Source organism: Nicotiana tomentosiformis, chromosome 12, assembly GCF_000390325.3.
Source record: "Nicotiana tomentosiformis chromosome 12, ASM39032v3, whole genome shotgun sequence".
Taxonomy (NCBI): Eukaryota; Viridiplantae; Streptophyta; class Magnoliopsida; order Solanales; family Solanaceae; genus Nicotiana; species Nicotiana tomentosiformis.
This window is the reverse complement of record NC_090823.1, coordinates 20,099,991-20,124,230: the sequence shown is the minus strand read 5'-3', so window position 1 is coordinate 20,124,230 and position 24,240 is coordinate 20,099,991. Positions and strand designations below refer to the sequence as shown.

The 24,240-nt window shown below is 36.3% G+C and overlaps 1 protein-coding gene across 1 annotated transcript; it reads left to right on the top strand.

The window, feature by feature from the left end:
- The first annotated feature begins 3,661 nt into the window (after positions 1 to 3,661).
- LOC104087307 (bZIP transcription factor RISBZ4) lies at positions 3,662 to 10,906 on the top strand. Its single transcript, XM_009591725.4, has 6 exons — positions 3,662 to 4,007; positions 7,010 to 7,127; positions 7,725 to 7,878; positions 8,650 to 8,725; positions 9,344 to 9,469; positions 10,411 to 10,906. The coding sequence occupies exons 1-6, from the start codon at positions 3,786 to 3,788 to the stop codon at positions 10,732 to 10,734; spliced, it is 1,020 nt and encodes a 339-aa protein (XP_009590020.1). The 5' UTR covers positions 3,662 to 3,785; the 3' UTR covers positions 10,735 to 10,906.
- The last annotated feature ends 13,334 nt before the right edge of the window (positions 10,907 to 24,240 follow it).

Below are 24,240 nucleotides of genomic sequence, written 5' to 3'. Positions count from 1 at the left end.
ATCCACCCTTTAGGGTGGGGGTGGTACGTCACCCGCTAGATTGATAAAATTATCATATATTTATGTAGAAATTTTCTTAAACTAGGTTAAATATTTGATCTTGCCACCCCCAATCACAAACTAGACAAAGGTGTCATGGCTGGTAGACCTTTGTGAAAGCGTTTCTCGTGTGCAAAATTCAAATTCGAATTTATCTTGAACCTTGTCTAACTTTCCTTTTTTTGTTGTGCTTTTTATTTCCTTTGTCCCAGTCATTTTCCTTTTTGGCTACCTCCCAATTTCATATTTGTCGTTTATTATTTTTTATATGTTTTCCTCTATTCATTTTATCTATGATCTTTTGCAAAGACACTCAAAAAAGAGCCTCCTATATTTAAAATACCGTAAAATAATAATTTCACTTAATTCAAATATGTTAATTTTTTTTTTGAAAAATCAAAAAACTTGGGTATTATTAGAAATTTTGGATTGAGATCAGATTTAATTTTTATAATTTTTTTTATTATAACATAAAAATTTGTGTTATTCTATGACTGTTAAATACAATTTAATTGTCTTTACTATTAAATTATGATGAATATTTCGTAAGTATTGCTTAGAAAAATATGAGATTTTTTATTTTAATTTTTGGGATCTTGTAGTTTATCTAATTCTGCATTTACTTATGGTGTATAATTTATCTATTGAAGATATTTTTTATTTTTCTTATTCTGATTGGTAGAATTCCCTTATTAAAGATGTTATTTTACTTGTTCAAATTTACTTTTAGCATACAAAAAAAGAAGTAGTTTCCTAGTAAAACAATATTGATTTTACTTGTATTGTTAATAATAAAGGTATGATTCCTTCTTTAAAATGCTAATTATATTTGCTTCTTGATGTCTGAGATGTAATTTTTGTACAACAACATACCTAGTGAAATCTCACAAGTATATTCTAGGAAAGAGATGTAATTTTATAATTTTAAATAAAAAATGTCTATTAATTACATGAATAAACTAATAAATAAATAAATCGGACAAACGTTCCGAACAAACTCTATATTAATTATTTTAAGGTGTACATTAAAAAAATTTGTGACACCCGCCACCTTCAAATCCTGGATCCGTCTCTGCTTATCCCACCTTATCCGCAGTACAAATATTAGTATATAACATCGGTTACAATGATAACATTAAAAGCTCGAGTTGGAAAAGTGGGAATTTTTATTTGATATTTCCTTAAAACTAACCTTTATAACCTTTTACTATATGCACATATGACCTTTCTCCCCCCCTCCCCCCCCTCCCCCCTCTTTTTTTTTGGACGTAAGCATCTGCACGTTCTTGTAAGGTATAATTTATACACGTTCAATATTTTACAATAAATAAATATAATTTAGGATAAATATTAGATACGGATAAGTTTGAATTACCATATGTCATATAGGGACGGATACGAGTTTACTAGAACTCAATAGTTTTTGCTTATACCTTATATATATATATATTAAATATTTATAAATATTAGACTGTAAATTCAATTATTATATTATATTAACTTGAAATTATTTTAGTAACTCATAAATATTATGGCCTCGTTCACGTGATTTCCTTTTGGCCCTTTTTTACTTGGTGGTAGGGATACTTTGGTTTTGGTGTGGTAGCCACTTTAGTGCGAATTACATGCAAGTGCGTTGCAAGTACAATGACAATGACTAAATAAAATACAGCTTTATAAAATAAAATAAAAATTCAAACTAACTCTGTATTTTAAAGGAGAGTATCTCAAAATGTTGGGGAGCAAATAAATTTTAGAAGGACGACTTTAATATTTGTATATATTTAATAATGTCTTAATATAAAATATTCTGTCGAGCAAAAGCACCAAACTCGACTTCTACCTTGGCCCCAACCTCTCACATCAGATATTGTCATGATCCAAATTAACTAGTAGCCATGGCCGACACTTGACGAGCTTACCTCATCAGGTGAATCACTACTCGAAATTCAAATAACTCATAATAATTAAAAATACACATAAATAATGCAATCTTAACTTAATTTCTTAAACACAACTTTTAAATATCAGTTTAGAAACATGCTATCTTTAGAAACATGTTCAATGGAATCCAATAACGTCTACATAAGTAACACCCGTCTTAAATCACCTTTATGTTACTTTAACACAAAACTTTATGACATATATTTTATTATTCATATCTCATTTACTCAAGGGACTTGCATTGTAATTTTAACTCATAAGATCTCATATCTCGTTAACTTAGCTTATATTTTTGTTCTAATTATGTATTATAACCTACTGAGTTTATATATTTATTTTTTATATTTTCAAATCCTCTTAATTAAAATCTTGACTTCCCCACCGATTTTAGTTGTTAAACATATGACTTACACAAAAGCATAATTTGGCTTTGTTATTATACATCGCCAATCTTAGAAAGTAGACTAATTATAAATTAGCATTCATAAAGCACGTTCGATTATGCAACCAAAATTAGTTTGGATCATAAATTTGCAATTCGAAATCATACATTAATTTAACAAGCAAAGATGAAGCAAAACATCATAGATTATTGGAACCAACATATAATTCATATCATTGATCTATGGAACCAACATATAATTCATATCATTGATCTGCCCTAGTTCGACAGAATAATTAATTTATTCTTGAATGCAAAATTAATTTTCACCAATAAGTAAAGAAATATATTAATTATATTGAACAATTCATACAATTGGGATTCATATATTGGTTCATAAACCCATTATAAATTCCAAAACACTAACTGCTCATCACTTGATTCACACTAAAACTTGAGAGCTCAAATATGAGGGTTCATCTGAATCTCCTTGGTCGGATAACTATAATGTTTATACAAAGTTAATTTTTTTTATATAAAAATATATTAATTGTTGAAGCTGCTTGACTCAATCCAAGAGCTTTTCGCATATTTGCTTCTCATATAGATTTTGAATCCACTTAATAAAAATGTAACTTCGCCACCTTCCGACCAGTGATAAATATCTAAAGTTTCTTGTATATGTTAGACCGCCTATGGTCTTTCCTTAACTATTTCGACCTCGTTTGATCAATCCTACAGTTATCATATCATTCCATTGCTTGGCCCTACCAACCTCGATAGAGGCGTAGTCAGTATTTCAACTTTCTGTATTCTGAAGTTTTGAATGACGACCGCAAGTGCTAGCTATTGTCTGAGTTCTAAATTTAATATTTTACATATTTAATAAAATTTTAATATAAATATATTATTTTAAAAAAAAATAGTAGATTCGATCGAACCCGTAACAAAACTTCTAGCTCCGTCCCTAAACCTCGAACCAAACAATCAGGTTAGCTCCAAGTTTAGGATGTAATTCTCATCCTTTATTCGAGTTTGAAACCGATTGTGAGAAGCTCTCATAAGATACAAAACGCACATAGATGGAGTACTCCATTATTTTTTTAAAAAGTTGACATTAATCAACAATTTTAAATCATAAAAAAGGGTAATATCGTAGATATAGCTCCTACCAAGGATATAAAAGTAATTCAAGACTAAACAAAACAACTTTATCTGGTGAATGAATTGATTCTTGGCTTTTCCTTTCATCAGGAACCTACTTTGGCTTCTCTATATAATAACTCACTTAGCTACTCTTATTTTCCCCCCTTTCTTTCTTTCTTTCCCCACCCACTCACTCCAAACCCAAACTACTTCCTTGCTAAGTATCTAATTAATATTTTCATCTCTCTCACTCCTTCAACTCCCCTTTGGCTATATGGAGAAGAAAATGGCTAACTTTGCAAATATTAGAGACATGAAGAAAAGCCCTTCTTTATTGGCTTTTGAAGAGTACTTTAAAACTGGTGATGGTTTTGGAGGCAGTGATCATCATCAAAATACCAATAATAATAATATTAATGATGACGACAATAACAATAATAATGTTCATGCTGATATTTTTGGTGATATTTGTTCAGTTGCTCCTTCATTTAATCAGGTTAGCAACTTTCCCTCTTGATCTTCTTGAATAAATTTATAGTGCGTGTGTATGTGTTTTTTCAAATTTTGGACATGGGGGTGTCTTCTTTATTTTCTTTTCATGTTTTTATATGTATTGAATATTGATAGTACCAAAAAAGGAAATTTTACTATCAGTATATTTTAACATAGAGATTATATGTTACCCGAATTTGTGACATTTGTCTAAAAGATTGTTTGGAAAATTATTTTTCTTTTAATTTAGAATTTCTAGGATATTGATAGTGTACGAACATTTTTAGGGGTGTTAAAAAATCAGTATATCAGAATATTTGCTAAACAAGATCATACTATTATTTTTAACATAATGAAAGCTAGCGAATCTTTTTTTTTATTTTATCAAATACGAAAATAGAACTTTAAAAAGGAGGAGAAATGAAATGAAAGAGATGATTATTATTTGAAGGAGGACAAGAATAATGAAGAGGGTGGGTTGATATTTAAAGAGAAGATGCTATACAGATTTGGAATCTGATTGGGTGAAATAAAGTATAATTGGTGGTTTATTATTTATAATAGACTCTAGCTACTTTATTATGTTTAGAAATATTAAATATAAAAGGGACCATCTTTATTTGGAACGTGACTCTTTATTATTGGTGGTGCAAAATCATTTTTCTAAATAAGTTTATCTATAACTAACAACAACCCAGTAAAATCCCACTAATGGGGTTTAGGAAGTATAGTGTGTACGCAGACCTTACCCTTATTCCTTCAGGCTGTTTCCGAAAGACCCTCGGCTCAAAAAAATAAAAAATAAAAAATAAAAAACCAAAAGGACAAAAAGGGAGCAATATTAGTATCACAACAACAATCATATGATAAATAGGAACACCATGAAATCCAGAAGAAAGATGCAAAGCAAATGGAGACAATATTAGTAAATATTAGTATCACCACAACAATCATATGAAAAATAGGAACACCATGAAATCTAGAAGAAAGATGCAAAGCAAAAGCGATAACTAGTAAATAGGGCATGCACTGAAAAGCGAAATAGTAAGTCACAACATTGCCACTAGCTATCTTAGCCAAAACCCCTACATGGCTAGTCCCACAATGGTACGAAGTAAGGCACGACTCAACTGCCTCCTAGCCTACAACCCTAATACTCGACATCCACATCTTCCTATCAAGTGTCATGTCCTCGGAAATCTGAAGCCTCGCCATATCCTGCCTGATCACCTCTCCCCAATACTTCTCCCCAAAGGTTTATCTATAACTCTAGAAAAGAATATTTGAGACATAAAAAAAGATTATGGGCAGGGTAAGGGCAAATATATCTATATATCTATATACATATGTATACATATACATATGTGTGTATATATTATAATATATATATATATATATATATATATATATATATATATATGCACATATGAAGTGAGCCGTAAAGCAACGATAAAGTTTTATAGTTCACGGTTCGAGTCGTGAAAGCAGTCTTAGACCTTGAACGTGAAATGACTTATGTATTGGACTTCCCTTTTTATATATATTAGGTTAACAGTGACATGTAGATAATTGGATATGAACTTGATCACTGGGCAGCTACCCCAAAGACTAATACATACGATCTTATCTTTACATATATAATTGAGGATTTCATAAGAAAATTATTAGGGATCTGCCAAAAAAATATCAAATTAAAGTTTTTAGAAAGTAGCGGTAATAAGGACATAAATGTTCACTAAAATTTCAACCTTGGAAAATTGTGACTTTATATATATATTTTTTGTAATAGTGACTTTATATTTATTTGTTGCTTAGGAAAATTTTAATTATTTCTTATATATTAGTCCCTTTTTGTGTTTATTTTCAAAATACATTTTCAAATTATTCCTTTCAATTTCCAACGGTGCTTAATAGGCAAAAATGGGATATGACTTTTTAAGCAATAAATTAATGAATTAAATAATGTATGCGGTTCGTTCAAAAGTTGTAAATTTAGTTTGTTTGTTTTTGTTTTTCAATAGGTGTCTGAGTCCGATTAAGTTAAAATTCCACATAAATAAATAAAATACTCCCTAACAAAGATACTCGAGAATAGAAAAAATATTTACCACTTTATCATAATTAATGAATTAAATAATGCTTAGGGGCCTTTCTAAAGTACTAAAGTGAATTGAAGTACTGAATTTCCACGTTACTGTGAATGGTCGGTTTGCTGTGTAACTTTCGGGGGAATATTTTTGGAATATGACAAAAACTTGAGTTTAAGAAATTGATTGTACAATTATATTTTTTTTAAGTGGTAAGTTGATTGATTTCGGCCTTTGATCAAGTTGTATAGGCAGTATGAGATTTTGAGATTGTCTTAGTTCTTTGTATTATAACAAAATTAGGTATAGATTGAGAATGACAGCATCAAAAACTAAACCACGAAAAAGACAAAACAAGAAAATAAGAAAATAATTATATCTTTCTCTATCTCTTTCGTACCTCACACAAAACTATAAAATAATAAATAAAGTGATGTATATGAATTAAAGTATAGTCTTGGTTGAGAATTTGAAAGTTCCCTAGGAACACTTTTAGAAGTTTAAAAATAAAAAGTAGAATCGGAAAAATTCGTGAAGTCTTTTTAGTAGTTTAATCACACCAAGGTCCTTTGAATTACTCAATAATAATAAAAACAAAACAATTTTTTGTATACATTTCAAATGGAAGTTGGGCTACATAATTTATTAACGAAATAGCCATTCAAGTTCTAAAGAGACACATCTATAGCCTTTTTCTTTCTTTGAATCTATAGCTTTCTTGATGATGCGATATAAGCAGTACTCCATTATTTTTGTTTTGGCATTTATACTTTATTTAATAATTGTAAGTTATATTTTAGTAGTGACGCATTGGACAAAACAAGTGCATAATACTATTGCAAAAAATAATTCTTCCCTTCTTTTTATTTTGCATACTTAATACAATCAATTGATTATGTCTTTTTTCTTGCTGTGGCAGGAGATGGTAAATGGTTTCTCAAATTGTGCACTGACAGACAAACCCCTTTGGTCTCCAAACCTTACTCCCAAGCAGTCCAGCATTTCTGCAACTGTGGATTCACAATCTTCAATATGTGGTATTTATATCCAAATTTACCCTCTAAAATATATTTTCCTTGCCTTTTTTTCGCTTATTTATTTATTTATTTTTTCTTTGCTGACCTTTTTTATTAATTCCTTAATATTATTTGTGTGTTTGTCATGACACTGAGTATTCTTTCGAAAAAGGTTCATTTTTTCAACAAAATAACTTATTTTCTAGTGTTTGGTTCGTTGCAAGAAAATATTTTTTTTCAAAAAGAATACTTATTTCTTTACAAAAATGAGGAAAATGACTTCTTTCACTTTTGGATGACAATCTTTTTCCTTCGCAACTATCTCAATTCTTGATTTCATATGACTAATCTAACCAATATATACACATTATTATCAATCTTTAAAAGCAAAACTTTTTATTATAACACCATCCAATTTACTAATATTATCAATCTTTTATAAATTATTTTTCAAAATGATAGTTTCCTCTGCAGGCTGCAGCCAAACAATGAAAATTTCTCTAGAAAATAATTTATTTTTCAAAAATTATTTCACGTCACACCAAACACACAATTTGTTTTTTAAATTTATCTTTAGTTCTAAAGTTTCTAGCATATGAATTTGTATACTATACTCAGCTGGGAGTCCAACGCCAACTATAATGCCAAAGATGAAGGAAAGTCAAGTTATGGGAGCTACAAGTGGGTCCTATTCAGATGATGATGACGTGGACGCTGAAGTGGGTCCCTGTGAACAAAGCACTGACCCATTGGATATTAAACGCACCAGAAGGTGAATCTTATTTTTTCGACCATAGAGTAAAAATATTATACTAGTAAATTCTGAACTTTCTTGTCTGTGGAGTTATTTTATTAAAATTAATAAAAACACAGAAACTTTTTTTCTTGAAAAACATTATATGTCGTGTCAATTAATTAACCTACAAATTATGAGTTCAGTGGTATCAGTAAAAGTCTCACGACAATAAGTGTGAGTTTAATTTTTATTGTCTTCCTTTCTTTTTTTCCTTTACCATACCTAATGTAATAACAATTTAGAAAAGGAAAGATGGGAAAATTATTGAATTTTCATGTCAGCAGACACAATAATTTTAACAATACAAATAAGAATTAGCCATTTATCCACCCTTAACCAGAGTTCTCAGGTTCGAACTCTCTGAATGAAAAAAAATTAAATCTGAAGTAGTCAACACTCCATTACGAATATCAAACAATTTCGAGTGGAAAAAAAAAAGAAGAAGAACTAATCATTTTCCTTTAACTAGTGGTCCTTTGTTCTATATAAATGACATCTTTTTTTATTTGATCTTATTATGTTAATCTAATTATGATAATAATAATGGTACACGTGTACTTCCAAATACGATATGTATTATTCCTGAAGTAGGATAAAGACTTGGAAGTAAAAGGCATGTTTTGGCAAATAAATCAATGATCTCCAAAATGTCACTGTCGTTGGCTTAATTAAAAATAATAATTATTTGTCTCTATATAGAGTTTTATTTTTGGCTAATAATTTGGATATGGTGATTTCAATTTTTAGGCAAGCCTCTAATAGGGAGTCTGCAAGGCGTTCGAGAAGAAGAAAGCAAGCACATTTAGCAGATCTTGAAAATCAGGTATTTAAATAAATATTACTTCTTTTATAAGAGTTTATAAAAAAAAAAGTATTTAAATTTAAAGAAAAAGTAATTAAATTAGAGATCTGTCTATAAATTTGTTTGTCTCTTCATATTAATATATTAATTCACATCTTGACTAATTATATCTAGATCAATAATCATCACATATATGGTCATTGAATTAATTATGAAATCATTATATGCTAGTGAAATTTCTTGTTACAACCATTTTGAGCTGAAGTCTAGTGATACTAGTAGTTACTAGATCCTCTTCGATTAAAACTTCAAAATTGTTTAAAATATATATAGTTATTAGAAAAATATCATTGAGTGCCTAATACGAGTAGATTTTTGTTTTTTACAAAATGGATATAGACAGAGTAGTCCGTCAAAAAGTTGACTTACTAGTCATATATTGAAAGGTGTTATAATGCTAGCAATTCATAATTAGCATCATATTAATGGTTCACTCATTCATCCTAATTAGCAGTATAGGCTCGGTACCAAGATTACACTTACATTTATTATAATATAAATACTTTAAATTTTGTTAATTGTTATAAGTTCTCCTTTTTCTATAATTCTTTGAGGTATTTTATGTACATATTTTATCAGGTTGATCAGTATCGAGGTGAAAATGAATCATTGTTCAAGCAGCTTGCAGATGCTACTCAACAATATAAAGATGCTTTGACTAATAATAGAGTGCTCAAATCAGATGTGGAAGCATTAAGAGCCAAAGTATTGTACCCACTATTCTTCCTTTTCTTACACTCCGTTTCCCATTTCAATATATTTTTAATGGTTCCTCAAAATAGAGGTTTAATTTTGCCCATGAAAATATAATTATTTGAATCGCCTAAGTTTAAACAAGTTAGATTGGATATATATTCATTTGCGGGTCAATTTTGGTATAACCCAAATTAGCTCACATATTAGTTCGGGCCAATTTGGACTATCTATATACAGTCAAACCTCTTTATAACAGTCTCGTTTGTGTCGAATATTTTTGGATGTTATAACGAAGTGCTGTTATAGAGAACATATATTATAACATAACATAAAAATTGGTTCCGAAAAAGCTTGGCTTTTATAGTTAAGTGTTATATATAGGGATGCTGTTATAGAGAAGTTTGACTGTAGTCCAAATTGACCTGTAAGGAAACTTATCAAGAACATTAAAGTATACTAATTTTTTTAGCAAATATTTTTTTGAGTATGATTGATTAGATATAGTCATGTAATAAATAGAAAGGAAAAGTTTTTGTTAGTTTGATTGGTAATTAAATAGATTATAAAAGGAAAAATAAACAAATGAAAAATAATTTTGATTTGAGGGTTGGATTTATAACGCGTTGTTTAGTCCAAGTTGACCTGGTTTAATGCAAGTAAATTTTGAGTGGCCGGGTGATGACTTTACTCGTATATTGACTCAACCTATTTTAACACGGTCAAATTTAATCCAACCCATTCATTTTACGCCATTACTATTAAAAGTAATCCGTTTTGCCTTTGAGAAAAATGACATGACTAATGGTCAATTTATGTGATTCTCTTGCATGACGCATTTGATATTTTAAATTATGCTTAAACAAGTCAAATCATAATTTAACATGACTGATAATTTTTGTTAGTATTTGCGTATCGTGCAGATTCTAATACTAAATTTTTATGCGATGCAGGTGAAGTTGGCTGAGGACATGGTGGCTAGAGGTTCACTAACGTCAACAAGTTTAAGTCATCTTCTTCAAAATTACTTGAACACTCCTCAACCACTTGGTACTAACAACAATAATTTGTGTCGACTCGATAATGTCTCTCCGACCATCACTGTGCCCGGAGAAGACGCGTGGAGTGCAATTTCCGGCCAGAATCCGGTGATCGGAGTCGAAAATGTCAATGCATTTAACCGGAATTTCAGGAATGGTGGTGCCATGAGTGATACTGTTAGCTGTGTTTCTGATGTATGGTCCTGGGAATCACATGTCCCTTCTATTTCAAAGTGAACTAATTATTATGGTTTTATGTTATATAAATATTAATTATTGTGGTATGTATGGTCACAGACAATTAATCATATGATATGGTTTCTAATGTGTATGTGAGACTTATCATAGTTGTAACTATTTCAGGACTTTGGTAGTTAATTTAAGCTACTTATATGTTTGAGTTTGCCAATACTATATGTGAACTTTAATTTCTATAGTGGATACCTCGATTCTATGTTGTGTTATTCCACCTTTAATTATTATATGTACAAATTAGCATATTAGCCTTACATTAAAGAACAAAATACAAAATTGGTCGGTTGGCCGAAATTGATTACATCCGCTAGCCAAAAAGTATATAAAATATGTATAGTATATGCATATAATATACAATATATATATAAAGTATGTTATGAAATATAATCAAAGTAACAATATAGAACAAGAAAAAACAAGCTAAGAGATATATATAGAGAGAGGAGAGATTTTTATTTCTTCTTCAATTGTGTATATTTTTCTATCTATTTCAAGGCCTTTATATAGGCATGAAAAGTGAAGAAAAATATGTTATTGAATATGTCGTTAAGCATAGAAATATGTCATTAAGCATTTGAGAAGATCATGAAGGAAGAGTAGACATCCACCATAATTTGATTTTTCTTATAACACTACCCCTTGGATGTCCATAGATAATGTGCCTCGTTAAAACCTTATTAGGAAAAAACCCTATGGGAAAAAAATTCCAGTGAAGGAAAAAGAGTACATATGTTTAGAAATACGCCTTTTGGTTGCCTCGTTAAAAATTTTGCAAGGAAAACCCAGTGGGACAAAACTTTGTACAGGAAAAAGAGTACAACGCGTATTAACTCCTCATGATGAGAGCATCAATTCATATCCTTGAGTCTTCGCATCCCAATCTTGTACACTAGTTTCTTGAGGTTGACGTCGGTAGAGATTTGGTGAACAAATCAGCCATATTATCACTTAAACAGATCTGTTGCACGTTGAAATCACCATTCTTTTAAAGATCATGTATGAAAAATAACTTTGGTGAAATGTGCTTTGTCATATCCCCTTTTATGAATCCTCCCGTCAATTGGACTATGCATGCTGCATTGTCTTCATACAAAATTGTGGGTAGTTTGTCACACTTCAAATCACATTTGTCTCGAATAAGGTATATTATAGACCTCAACCATACACATTCTCGACTTGCTTCATGAATAGCAATTATCTCAGCATGATTAGATGAAGTAGCCACGATTGATTGCTTATTCGATCGCCAAGATATGGCAGTGCCTCCATATGTAAACACATAGCCTGTTTGAGATCGAGCCTTGTGTGGGTCAGATAAATACCCAGTATCGGCATAACCAACAAGATCGGGACTGCAATCATTGCCATAAAATAATCCCATATCGATAGTCCCTTTTATGTATCACAATATGTGTTTGATTCCATTCCAATATCTCCTTGTAGGAGCAAAGCTATATCTTGTTAAAACATTAACTGAAAAAGTTATGTCAGACATTGTAATGTTAGAAAGATACATTAGTATACCAATTGCACTAAGATATGGTACTTCAGTACCAAGAAGCTCTTCATTATTTTCATGAGGTCGGAATGGATCTTTATTTATATCGAGTGATCTCACAACCATCGGGGTTCTCAATGGATGTGCGTTATCCATATAGAATCGCTTTAAAATTTTTTTAGTGTATGCTGATTGATGGACAAAAATTCCATCTTTCATATACTCAATTTGTAGACCAGGACAAAATTTTGTCTTTCCAAGAGCTTTCATTTCAAATTCTTTCTTTAAATAGTCTACTGCTTTAGGAAGCTCCCTAGGAGTCCCAATGATATTTAAATCATCAACATATACGGCGATTATAATAAATTTAGATCCGGATCTTTTTATAAAGACACAAGGACAAATTGAATAATTCTTGTACCCTTCTTTTAACAGGTACTCACTCAAGCAATTATACCACATGCGTCCTGATTGTTTCAATCCGTATATGAATTTTTGAAGCTTTATTTAATAAATTTCTTGGAAACCTTAATATGCTTCATAACAATTTAAATCCTTCAATGATTTTCATTATACGCATATCACGTTTTTCTTGTATTGCCAGATTAAAACCTGAAATGACGACATCTACCACAGGAGAACATGTCTTTATATAATCAATGCCAGGATATTTACAAATCTTCTTGTGACACAAGTCGTCCTTATGTCTATCGACTTGACCTTTATTTTTTCGTACAAGAACACATTTATACCTCCACTGGCTTTATACTTTCAGGTGTTGGGACTATCCGTCCAACTTCATATTTTTCAGGTGAAATTAATTTTTATTGTGTATTTTTTATTTGGCCAATCATTTATCTATCCAAATTTCATGACAGATTTGAGCTCAAGATCCTCGCCAATATTAATAATATTGAGCGCTACATTATATTAACAATATCGTCGACAATTATTTTATACCGGTTCTACTATTACACAATAAAGACATAACTTATTGAGATCTCTTTATCTTATTATTTTCAGGTACATGAGCCTCTCCCATGAGGTCTTATGAAGTGTTATGTTGTGGTGCTCTTCTAGAGCACTTGCCTCCTTATTATGATCATTTTAAACATTTGCTCCTCTCCTTCTTCAAAGAGTTTTATCTTTGGAACCGATTAGTCTATTATGCTTCATGCATGCCATAGACTCTATTCATTATAAACTTTATATTATTTGGAGCATTAGCAGCTGAATATGACATTTAACTTTGGGCAGCAAATACGCGTGTCAATATTTTGCAAATGAATTATCACTTGAATTTCAAGTTCACATTTTCTCGTACGAGGATCTAGATGTACTCATAATAATTCATTACATGCATTACCTTTTCAGCTGCCCATTTTCTTCCCATATTGTTGGGATCACCAACATATATACCTAGCCTTATTTGGGGATCCATCTTTGTGCATTGTGGTGGAACAATTAAATCATATAGCACATTCATATTTCTAGATGAAAATTATTTGGTTTCTGACCCTGAACCAATTGTGATAGGGAGAACTTATCATAACTTGGCTAGATACGTACACGTGTTGTTGTATATTAAATAATACATCACATACCAAATTTTATTTTGGTAGTTTTGTTCTCATGACCAATGGTTTAGATATAATTGGAGGTATACAATTTCTGCTAAACCAACTTGGATTTAAACTAGTATTATCAAGATAAATTATCATAATTTATATTCTGGAACTGTGCTCTAATAATTTGAGCAATCAATCTTGCAAAAGCCAAACTGCAAGCTGATAACAAATGCACATGTGACCATAGAATAGATGCATCTATTAAAATCATATAATAGTAAACGGTCCACATGCAAGGTGACTGGGCCCATATATTTATCGGGATTCAATCCCAACCTTAACTGGTATATCATGAGAATAAGCAGCACAAGAGAATTCTTGAAGAATCTTCTATTTCTTCAATATATGCCTATGTAATTCTCAATTAATTTTTCGCATCATAATTGAACCGGATGGTCAACCGGTCATGCCAACTAATATTTGTTTCAGTAAACCTCTAGTTTACTTGTGACATATGATTCCATCATCATGCTTATATTTGTATAGTATAAATAGAAAGAAAATTATAACGACCCTGCTGGTCGTTTTGAGAGTAGTAGCCCCGATCCCCTATTAACTGCTTTCCCCGTATCTATTTCTGCTATTGTGACTTGCCGGGAGGTTTCATTTTATTTTTTGGAGTGTTTTGGGACACTTAGTCCCTAAAACGGGAGCTTAAGTCTTAGGATTTTAACCGTAGTCGAAACTATATGAAGAAGACTCAGGAATGGAGTTTCGTCAGTTTCGTTAACTCCGTTGGGTGATTTTGGGCTTTGGGGCGTGTCCGGATTGTGTTTTGGAGGTCCGTAGCCCAATTAGGCTTGAAATGACGAAAGTCGAATTTTTGGAGATATGGACCGATAGTGAAAATTTTGATATCGGGGTCGGATTCCAATTCCGGAAGTTGGAGTAGGTCCATAATGTTGAATATGACTTGTGTGCAAAATTTGGGGTCAATCGGACGTGGTTTGGTTAGTTTCGGCATCGGTTGTCGAATTTGGAAGTTTCAAGTTCTTAAGTTTAAATCGGAGGATAATTTGTGATTTTAGCATTATTTGATATGGTTTGAGGGCTCGACTAAGTTTGTATGGTGTTTTAGGATTTGTTGGTATGTTTGGTTGAGGCCCCGGGGGTTTCGGGTGTGTTTCGGATGCTTAACGGATTGAATTTGGACTTAGGCTAGTTGCTGAAGATTTTCTGGTTTCTGGTGTTTTCGCACCTGCGGAGGGGAGACCGCAGGTGCGGGATCGCATGTGCGAAGGGGGAGCCGCAGATGCGGCCAAGAAGGAGCTGGGCAGGAACCGCATGTGCGAAGATGTTCCCGCACCTGCGAGAGTCGCAGATGCAGGCAGCTGGGCGCAGGTGCGAGGGGAAGTCGCAGGTGCGATGCATTTCTGCACTTGTGATAGTCGCAGATGCGGTCGCATAGCCGCATGAGCGGAACCTGGGATTCTAAGTGGAATCTGCACCTGCGATGGCATTTTCACATGTGCGGCGTCGCAGATGCGACAGAGAGTCCGCATGTGCGAGATTTCTGGACAGGACACTTAAATGCAAAGGTTCGCGATTTTTGCTCATTTTCAACATTTTGAACTCGGGTTTGGCGATTTCTTGGGAGTATTTTGAGGGATTTCTTGAGGTAAGTCCCTTGTGCTTATTTTTGATCAATAATCTTGCTTCCCCATTTATTTTCCCACCTAGTTAGTATGTATTTAAGGTGGAAATTGGGAGTTGGAGGCTAGGGATTTGAAGAGTTTGATTTGGGGTTTTGAGTAGTCATTTGAGGTCGGATTTTGATAAATTTGATATGGTTGGACTCATGAGTGAATGGACTTTCAAATTTTGTAATTTTTGCTTGATTACGAGACGTGGGACCGGGTCGACCTTTTAGGGCGAATTTTGGAATTTTTCGTTAAAATATTGATTTCATTATTTAGATGAGTCTATTATGGTTGTATTCATGATATGTAATTTGTGTTTGGCTAGATTTGGACCATTCAGAGTCGGATAATCGAGGAAAGGGCATTCTTACGGATTGATTGAGCTTGACTCGAGGTAAGTGGCTTGCCTAACCTTGTGGGGGGGGGAACTCCCCTTAGGATTTGGACCTACTTTTGATATTTGAGCGCCGTGTACGTGAGGTGACGAGTGCGTACACGGGCTATTGTTGCAAAAATACTCTGTTTTCATTAAGTAAAATACATGTCTTCCTTTAACCGAACTACACTAGCATATGAATTTATCCTGTTTAGTCTAGAACATCATGTCTACGTGTCTTAATTGCTTATGTGAACTCTGTGCAGCATGCTTAGTGAATTTCGTGCTTCTTCCTTGACTAGTACTTAGTCTAAATCGTGAGATTTCGTGATGTACTTGTATTTTTATTATTTGCGCTGCATATTTACTTTGGGACTACGGAATAATATTCCAGTAGATCCCCCTGTTGCATTTCTGTGTATTGAGCTGTTGACTTGCTATGATTTCATTCTTGTTAAATTTCAGTACTTATTTTTACTGAAATATTTCATTCTGTCCTAGTTTATTATATATATACCAGTAGGGTCCTGACCTGATCTCGTCACTACTCGACCGAGGTTAGGCTTGGCACTTACTGGTACTGATTATGGTATACTCATGTTACTCTTCTGCATATGTTTTTCGTGTGCAGATTCAGGTACTCCTTATTAGCCGCACTATCAGTGAGCCAGGCCAGCTTTGGAGACTTCAAGGTATATCTGCCGCGTCCGCAGACCTCGGAGTCCCCTTCTACTCTTCTCCATGTCCATTATCTTCTGTATTTTCTTTTGATAGATTCTGATGTGTAGAGACACTAGATTTTCCTTCTGTAGTTTGTGATTCACGATATTCCGGGTTTTGGGAGTGCTATGTAGTATACTAAGGAGTTGGTTATTGTGCATGCCAAGCGGCATGATATTCAGTTATGGTGTTATTGCTATAGTTAGTTGTTGAATTTATGTTTTCATCTCATTATTCGGCAAATGTTAGGCTTACCTAGTCATAGAGACTAGGTGTCGTCACGAAGTCACATGGAGGGGAAATTGGGTCGTGACAAATTGGTATCAGAGCTCTAGGTTCATAGGTATCGTGAGTCACAAGCCGATTTATTAGAGTCTCACGGATCGGTACAGAGACGTCTGTACTTATCTTTGGGAGGCTATGAAACTGTTAGGAAAGTTACACTTGTTTTATTCCTATCGTGCGAGCTTATTGATCTCGGAGTTTGAACTTTTATCATTACATTCTCTCGCAGATGGTGAGGACACGAACTGTAGTTATCGATGACGCTGCTCCCGGAGCAGGTGTCGCTAGAGGCAGAGACAGAGGCAAAGGCTGACGAGTAGTGCTCACCGCAGCTAGAGCACCTACCAGAGCATCAGTTGAGGGGCCGCCAGTAGCTCCAGTTGGGGGCCAGGTACCAAAGGTGCCTGCTGTTACCTCCGAACTTCAGGAGACCTTAGCACAGTTCCTGAGCATGTTTGGTACATTGGTTCAGGCAGGGTTGATTCAGGTTGTACCAGCTACTTTACAGACCGGGGGAGGGACCCAGACTCCCGCCGCCCACACTCTAGAGCAGCGAGTTCGCGTTGGTCATGTTCCAGGTGCCATGGAAACACAGCCTGTGGTCCCATTTCAGCAAGTGATAGGGATCGCTTGCCGGGTAGAGGATAGGTGGGTCCAGGCAAGAGAAGACAAACGAGGTCAGGAGAGAGAGTACAGGGAGGCGAGGAGACCTAGTAGACTGGAAGATTCACTGGTCCTTATTTTGGAGGTAGGGTACGACATGATAGAGGTTTTATGGGTCAGCCAGTTCAGTTTGCGTTTCAGGCTTCGCACGGTGTTTCAGGTGTTCATGGGTCTCAGGGTACCCGTACCGCACAGTTCCCACAGCTACGTCAGCAGTAAGGTTGTTTTGAGTGTGGCGACACTCGCCATGTGGTGAGGATTTGTCCCAGACTTAGGAGGGGAGCACCTCCACAGACTTCTCATCCACGTCGTGCTCCACCGGGTCCTCAGGCTATGATTACAGCACCAGCTGCCACCCCACCTACTCAGCCAGCTCGAGGTGTAGGTCGGGGAGCTAGAGGTCGCCCTAGAGGGGGAGGTCAGGCCAGATATTATGCCCTTCCTGCTCGAACAGAGGCAATTGCTTCTGATTTTGTCATTACAAGTATTGTTCCGGTCTGTCATATAGATGTATCGGTATTATTTGACCTAGGCTCTACATATTCTTATGTGTCCTCTTATTTTGCCTCATATTTAGGCGTATCTCGGGATTCTTTAAGTTCCTCTGTTTATGTGTCTACTCCTGTGAGAAGTTCTCTTATTGTGGACCGCGTGTATCGGTCGTGTTTGATTGCTCTTAGAGGTTTTGAGACCAGAGCCGATTTGCTATTGCTCAGCATGGTAGACTTTGATATTATTTTGGGCATGGACTAATTGTCGCCCTATTATGCTATTCTTGATTGTCACGCTAAGACCGTGACATTGACTATGCCAGGATTTTTGCGATTAGAGTGGAGAGGTACCTTAGAGTATACTCCCAACAGAGTTATTTCATTTCTTAAAGCTCAACGAATGGTTGAGAATGGGTATGACGCGTATCTAGCTTATGTGAGAGACGTCAATATTGATACCCCTACAGTTGAGTCAGTTCCAGTAGTGAGGGACTTTCCATATGTGTTTCCAGCTGATCTTCCGGGCATGTCGCCCGACAGAGATATTGATTTTGGCATTGATTTATTGCCGGGCACTCAGCCAATCTCTATTCCTCCATATCGTATGGCTCCTCTTGAATTGAAGGAGTTGAAGGAGCAGTTACAGAAGTTGCTTGATAAGGGCTTCATTCGGCCTAGTGTGTCACCTTGTGGTGCTCCTGTCTTATTTGTGAAGAAGAAGGATGGTTCTATACGGATGTGTATTGATTACCGCCAGTTGAACAAAGTCACAGTGAAGAACAGGTATCCATTGCCTCATATTGATGACTTATTTGATTAGTTACAGGGTGCCAGGGTATTTTCCAAGATTGACTTACGTTCAGGATATCATCAGTTGAAGATTCGAGAGCCAGATATCCCGAAGACTGCTTTGAGGACCAGATACGGTCACAATGAGTTTCTTGTTATGTCTTTTGGGCTGACCAATGCCCCAGCAACGTTTATGCACTTGATGCATAGTGTGTTCCGACCTTATCTTGACTCATTCTTCATTGTGTTTATTGACGACATTCTGGTGTACTCCCGGAGTCAGAAGGATCATGAGCAGCACCTGAGGACTGCGCTTCAGACCTTGAGAGAAAAGAAGTTATATGCAAAATATTCAAAGTGTGAGTTATGGCTAGACTCAGTGGCATTCTTGGGTCATATAGTATCGAGTGAGGGGATCCAGGTGGATCCAAAGAAGATTGAAGCAGTGCAAAGTTGGCCCAGACCGTCCTCAGCTACAGAGATTTGGAGTTTTCTTGGTTTGGCGGGGTATTACCATCGATTTATAGAGGGTTTCTCATCTATTGCAACTCTTATGACCAGGCTAACCCAGAAGGGTGCTCCGTTCAGGTGGACAGAGAAATGTGAGGAGGGCTTTCAGAAGCTCAAGACAACTTTGACTACAGCCACAGTATTGGTATTGCCTACAAGTTCGAGGTCTTATACTGTATATTATGATGCATCGCGGATTGGTCTCGGAGCGGTGTTGATGCAGGACCATTGGGTAATTGCCTACGCGTCCAGATAGCTGAAGGTGCATGAAAAGAACTACCCGATCCACGACCTTGAGTTAGCAGCTATTGTTCATGCCTTGAAGATTTGGCGGCATTATTTGTACGGTGTTCCTTGTGAGATTTACACCGATCATTGGAGTTTGCAGCATCTGTTCAAGCAAAAAGATCTTAACTTGCGTCAGCAGAGGTGGTTGGAGCTACTTAAGGACTATGATATCACTATTTTGTACCATCCAGGGAAGGCCAATTTGGTGGCCAATGCTTTGAGTCGCCGGGCAGAGAGTTTGGGGAGTTTAGCATATCTACCAGTAGCAGAGAGGCCATTGGCGTTGGATGTTCTGGCCTTAGCCAGCCAGTTTGTGAGATTGGATATTTCTGAGCCGAGTCAAGTATTGGCTTGTGTGGTCTCTCGGTCTTCTCTTTATGATCGAATCAGGGAGCGTCAGTATGATGACCCTCATCTGCTTGTCCTTAAGGACACGGTCCAGCACGGTGATGCTAAGGAGGTCACTATTGGGGATGATGGTGCATTGATGATGCAGGGTAGGCTATGTGTGCCTAATGTGGACGGTTTGCGTGAGTTGATTCTCCAGGAGGCTCACAGTTCACGGTACTCTATTCATCCGGGTGCCGCAAAGATGTATCAGGACTTGACGCAGCATTAATAGTAGAGGAGAATGAAGAAGGACATAGTAGAATATGTAGCTCGGTGTCTAAATTGCCAGCAGGTAAAGTATGAGCATCGGTGGTCGGGATTCCGGAGTGGAAATGGGAGCAAATCACTATAGATTTCATTGTTGGGCTCCCACGGACTCAGCGGAGGTTTGATGCAGTTTGGGTGATTGTGGATAGGCTGACCAAGTTGGCTCATTTCATTCCTGTGATGACTACCTATTCTTCCGAGCAGCTAGCTCGAATTTACATCCGTGAGATCGTCAAGCTTCATGGAGTACCAGTATCTATTATCTCTTATCGGAGTACGCAGTTTACATCACGGTTCTGGAGAGCTGTACAACATGAGTTGGGTACTTGGGTTGAGTTGAGCACAATATTTCACCCTTAGACGGATGGACAGTCCGAGCGCACTATTAAGATACTGGAGGATATGCTCTGCGCTTGTGTGATAGATTTTGGGGGTGCTTGAGACCAGTTTTTGCCACTTGCGGAGTTTGCCTACAATATCAGTTATTAGTCCAGCATTTAGATGGCACCGTATGAGGCTCTGTATGGTAGGCGGTGTCGGTCCTCAGTGGGTTGGTTCGAGCCGGGCGAGGCCAGATTATTGGGTACGGACTTGGTTCAGGATGCCTTAGAAAAGGTTAAGGTAATTCAGGATAGACTTTGCACAGTCCAGACAGAAGAGTTACATGGACCGAAAGGTTCTCGATGTTGTATTCATGGTTGGAGAGCGGGTCTTGCTTCGGGTTTCGCCTATGAAGGGTGTTATGAGATTCGGAAAGAAGGGCAAGCTGAGCCCAAGGTTCATTGGTCATTTTGAGGTTTTGCGGCGTGTTGGGGAGGTTGCTTATAAGCTTTCCTTACCTCACAGCCTAGCAGGAGTTCATCCGGTATTTCACGTTTCTATGCTCCGGAAGTATCACGGTGATCTGGCTCATGTATTGGATTTCAGCTCAGTCTAGTTGGACAAGGATCTATCTTATGTTGAGGAGCCAGTGGATATATGAGACAGGCATGTCAGAAAGCTAAGGTCAAAGAATATTGCTTCTGTGAAGGTTCAGTGGAGGGGACAGTCGGTCGATGAGGCGACTTGGGAGACCGAGCAGGATATGCGCAACCGTTATCCTCATCTTTTCACCATTTCAGGTATGTCTCTATGCTCGTTCGAGGACGAACGATTATTTTAAGAGGAGGAGGATATAACGACCCGGTCGGTCATTTTGAGAGTAGTAGCCCCGATCCCCTATTAACTGCTTTTCCCGTATCTATTTCTGCTTTTGTGATTTTCCGGGAAGTTTCGTTTTAGTTTTTGGAGTGTTTTGGGATACTTAGTCCCTAAACGGAAGCTTAAGTCTTAGGGTTTTGACCGTAGTCGAAACTGTGTGAAGACGACTCCATAATGGAGTTTAGTCAGTTCTGTTAGCTCCGTTGGGTGATTTTGGGCTTAGGGGCGTGTCCGGATTGTGTTTTGGAGGTCCGTAGCCCAATTAGGCTTGAAATGGCGAAAGTTGAATTTTTAGAGATTTGGACCGGCAGTGAAAATTTTGATATCGGGGTCGGATTCCAATTCCGGAAGTTGGAGTAGGTCTGTAATGTTGAATATTACTTGTGTGCAAAATTTGGGGTCAATCGGGCTTGGTTTGGTTGGTTTCGGCATCAGTTATCGAATTTGGAAGTTTCAAGTTCATAAGTTTGAATCGGAGGATGATTTGTGATTTTAGCATTATTTGATATGGTTTGAAGGCTCGACTAAGTTCGTATGGTGTTTTAGGATTTGTTGGTATGTTTGGCTGAGGTCCCGGGAGTTTCGGGTGTGTTTCGGATGCTTAACAAATTGAATTTTGACTTAGGCTAGTTGCTGAAGATTTTCTAGTTTCTGGTGTTTTCGCACCTAAGGAGGGGAGACCGTTGGTGCGGGATCGCATGTGTGAAGGAGGAGCCACAGATGCGGCCAAGAAGGAGCTGGCCAGGAACCGCAGGTGCGAAGCTGGGCGCAGGTGCGAGGGGAAGCCGCAGGTGTGATGCATTTCTGCACCTGCGATAGTCGCAGATACGGTAGCATAACTGCAGGAGTGGAACCTGGGATTCTAAGTAGAATTCACACCTGCGATGGCATTTCCGAAGGTGCGGCGTCGCAGATGCGACAGAGAGTCCGCAGGTGCGAGATTTCTGGACAGAACACTTAAATGCAAAGGTTCACGATTTCTCATTTTCAACATTTTGAACTCGGGTTTGGCGATTTCTTGGGAGTATTTTGAGGGATTTCTTGAGGTAAGTCCCTTGTGCTTATTTTTGATCAATAATCTTTCTTTCCCATTTATTTTGCCACCTAGTTAGTGTGTATTTAAGGTGGAAATTGAGAGTTGGAGACTAGGGATTTGAAGAGTTTGATTTGGGGTTTTGAGTGGTCATTTGAGGTCGGATTTTGATAAATTTGGTATGGTTGGATTCGTGAGTGAATGAGCTTTCGGATTTTGTGATTTTTGCCTGATTCCGATACATGGGGCCAGGTCGACATTTTAGGGCGAATTTTGGAATTTTTGTTATAATATTGATTTCATTAATTAGATAGGTCTATTATGGTTGTATTCATGATATGAAATTTGTGTTTGGCTAGATTTGGACCATTCAGAGTTGGATAATCGAGGAAAGGGCATTCTTACGGATTGATTGAGCTTGACTCGAGGTAAGTGGCTTGCCTAACCTTGTGGGGGGGGGAACTCCCCTTAGGATTTGGACCTACTTTTGATATTTGAGCGCCGTGTACGTGAGGTGACGAGTGCGTACACGGGCTATTGTTGCAAAAATACTCCATTTTCATTAAGTAAAATACCTATCTTCCTTTAACTGAACTATACTAGCATATGAATTTATCCTGTTTAGTCTAGAACAACATGTCTATGTGTCTTAATTGCTTATGTGAACTCTGTGCAGCATGCTTAGTGAATTTTCTGCTTCTTCCTTGACTGGTACTTAGTCAAAATCGAAATATTTCGTGATGTACTTGTATTTCTATTGTTTGCGCTGCATATTTACTTTGGGACTACGGAACGGTATTCCGGTAGATTCCCCTGCTCTGCATATTTACTTTGGGACTACGGAACGGTATTCCGGTATATCCCCCTGCTCTGCATATTTACTTTGGGACTACAGAACGGTATTCCGGTAGATCTCCCTGATCTGCATATTTACTTTGGGACTATGAAACGGTATTCCGGTAGATCTCCCTGCTCTGCATATTTACTTTGGGACTACGGAACTGTATTCCGGTAGATCCCCTGTTGTATTTCTATGTACTGAGCTGTTGACTTGCTATGATTTCATTCTTATTAAATTTTAGTACTTATTTTTACTGAAATATTTCATTCTGTCCTAGTTTATTATATATATATACCAGTAGGGCCCTGACCTGATCTCGTCACTACTCGACCGAGGTTAGGCTTGGCATTTACTGGGTACCGATTGTGGTGTACTCATGCTACTCTTTTGCACATGTTTTTCGTGAGCAGATTCAGGTACTTCTTATCAGCCGCACTATCAGTGAGCCGGGAAAGCTTTAGAGATTTTAAGGTATATCTGATGCGTCCGTAGACCTCGGAGTCCCCTTCTACTCTTCCCCATGTCCATTATCTTCTGTATTTTCTTTTGATAGATTTTGAGGTATAGAGACACTAGATTTTCCTTCTGTAGTTTGTGATTAACGATGTTCCGGGTTTTGAGAATGCTATGTAGTATACTAAAGAGTTGGTTATTGTACATGCCAAGTGGCATGATATTCAGTTATGGTGTTATTGCTACAATTAGTTGTTAAATTTATCTTTTGATATCATTATTCCACAAATGTTAGGCTTACCTAGTCACAGAGACTAGGTGACGTCACGATGTCATATGGAGGGGAAATTTGGTCGTGACAAGTGAGGTAACCTTTCATATTTACCCGTTATGATTATAGAAATATGAAGATATTC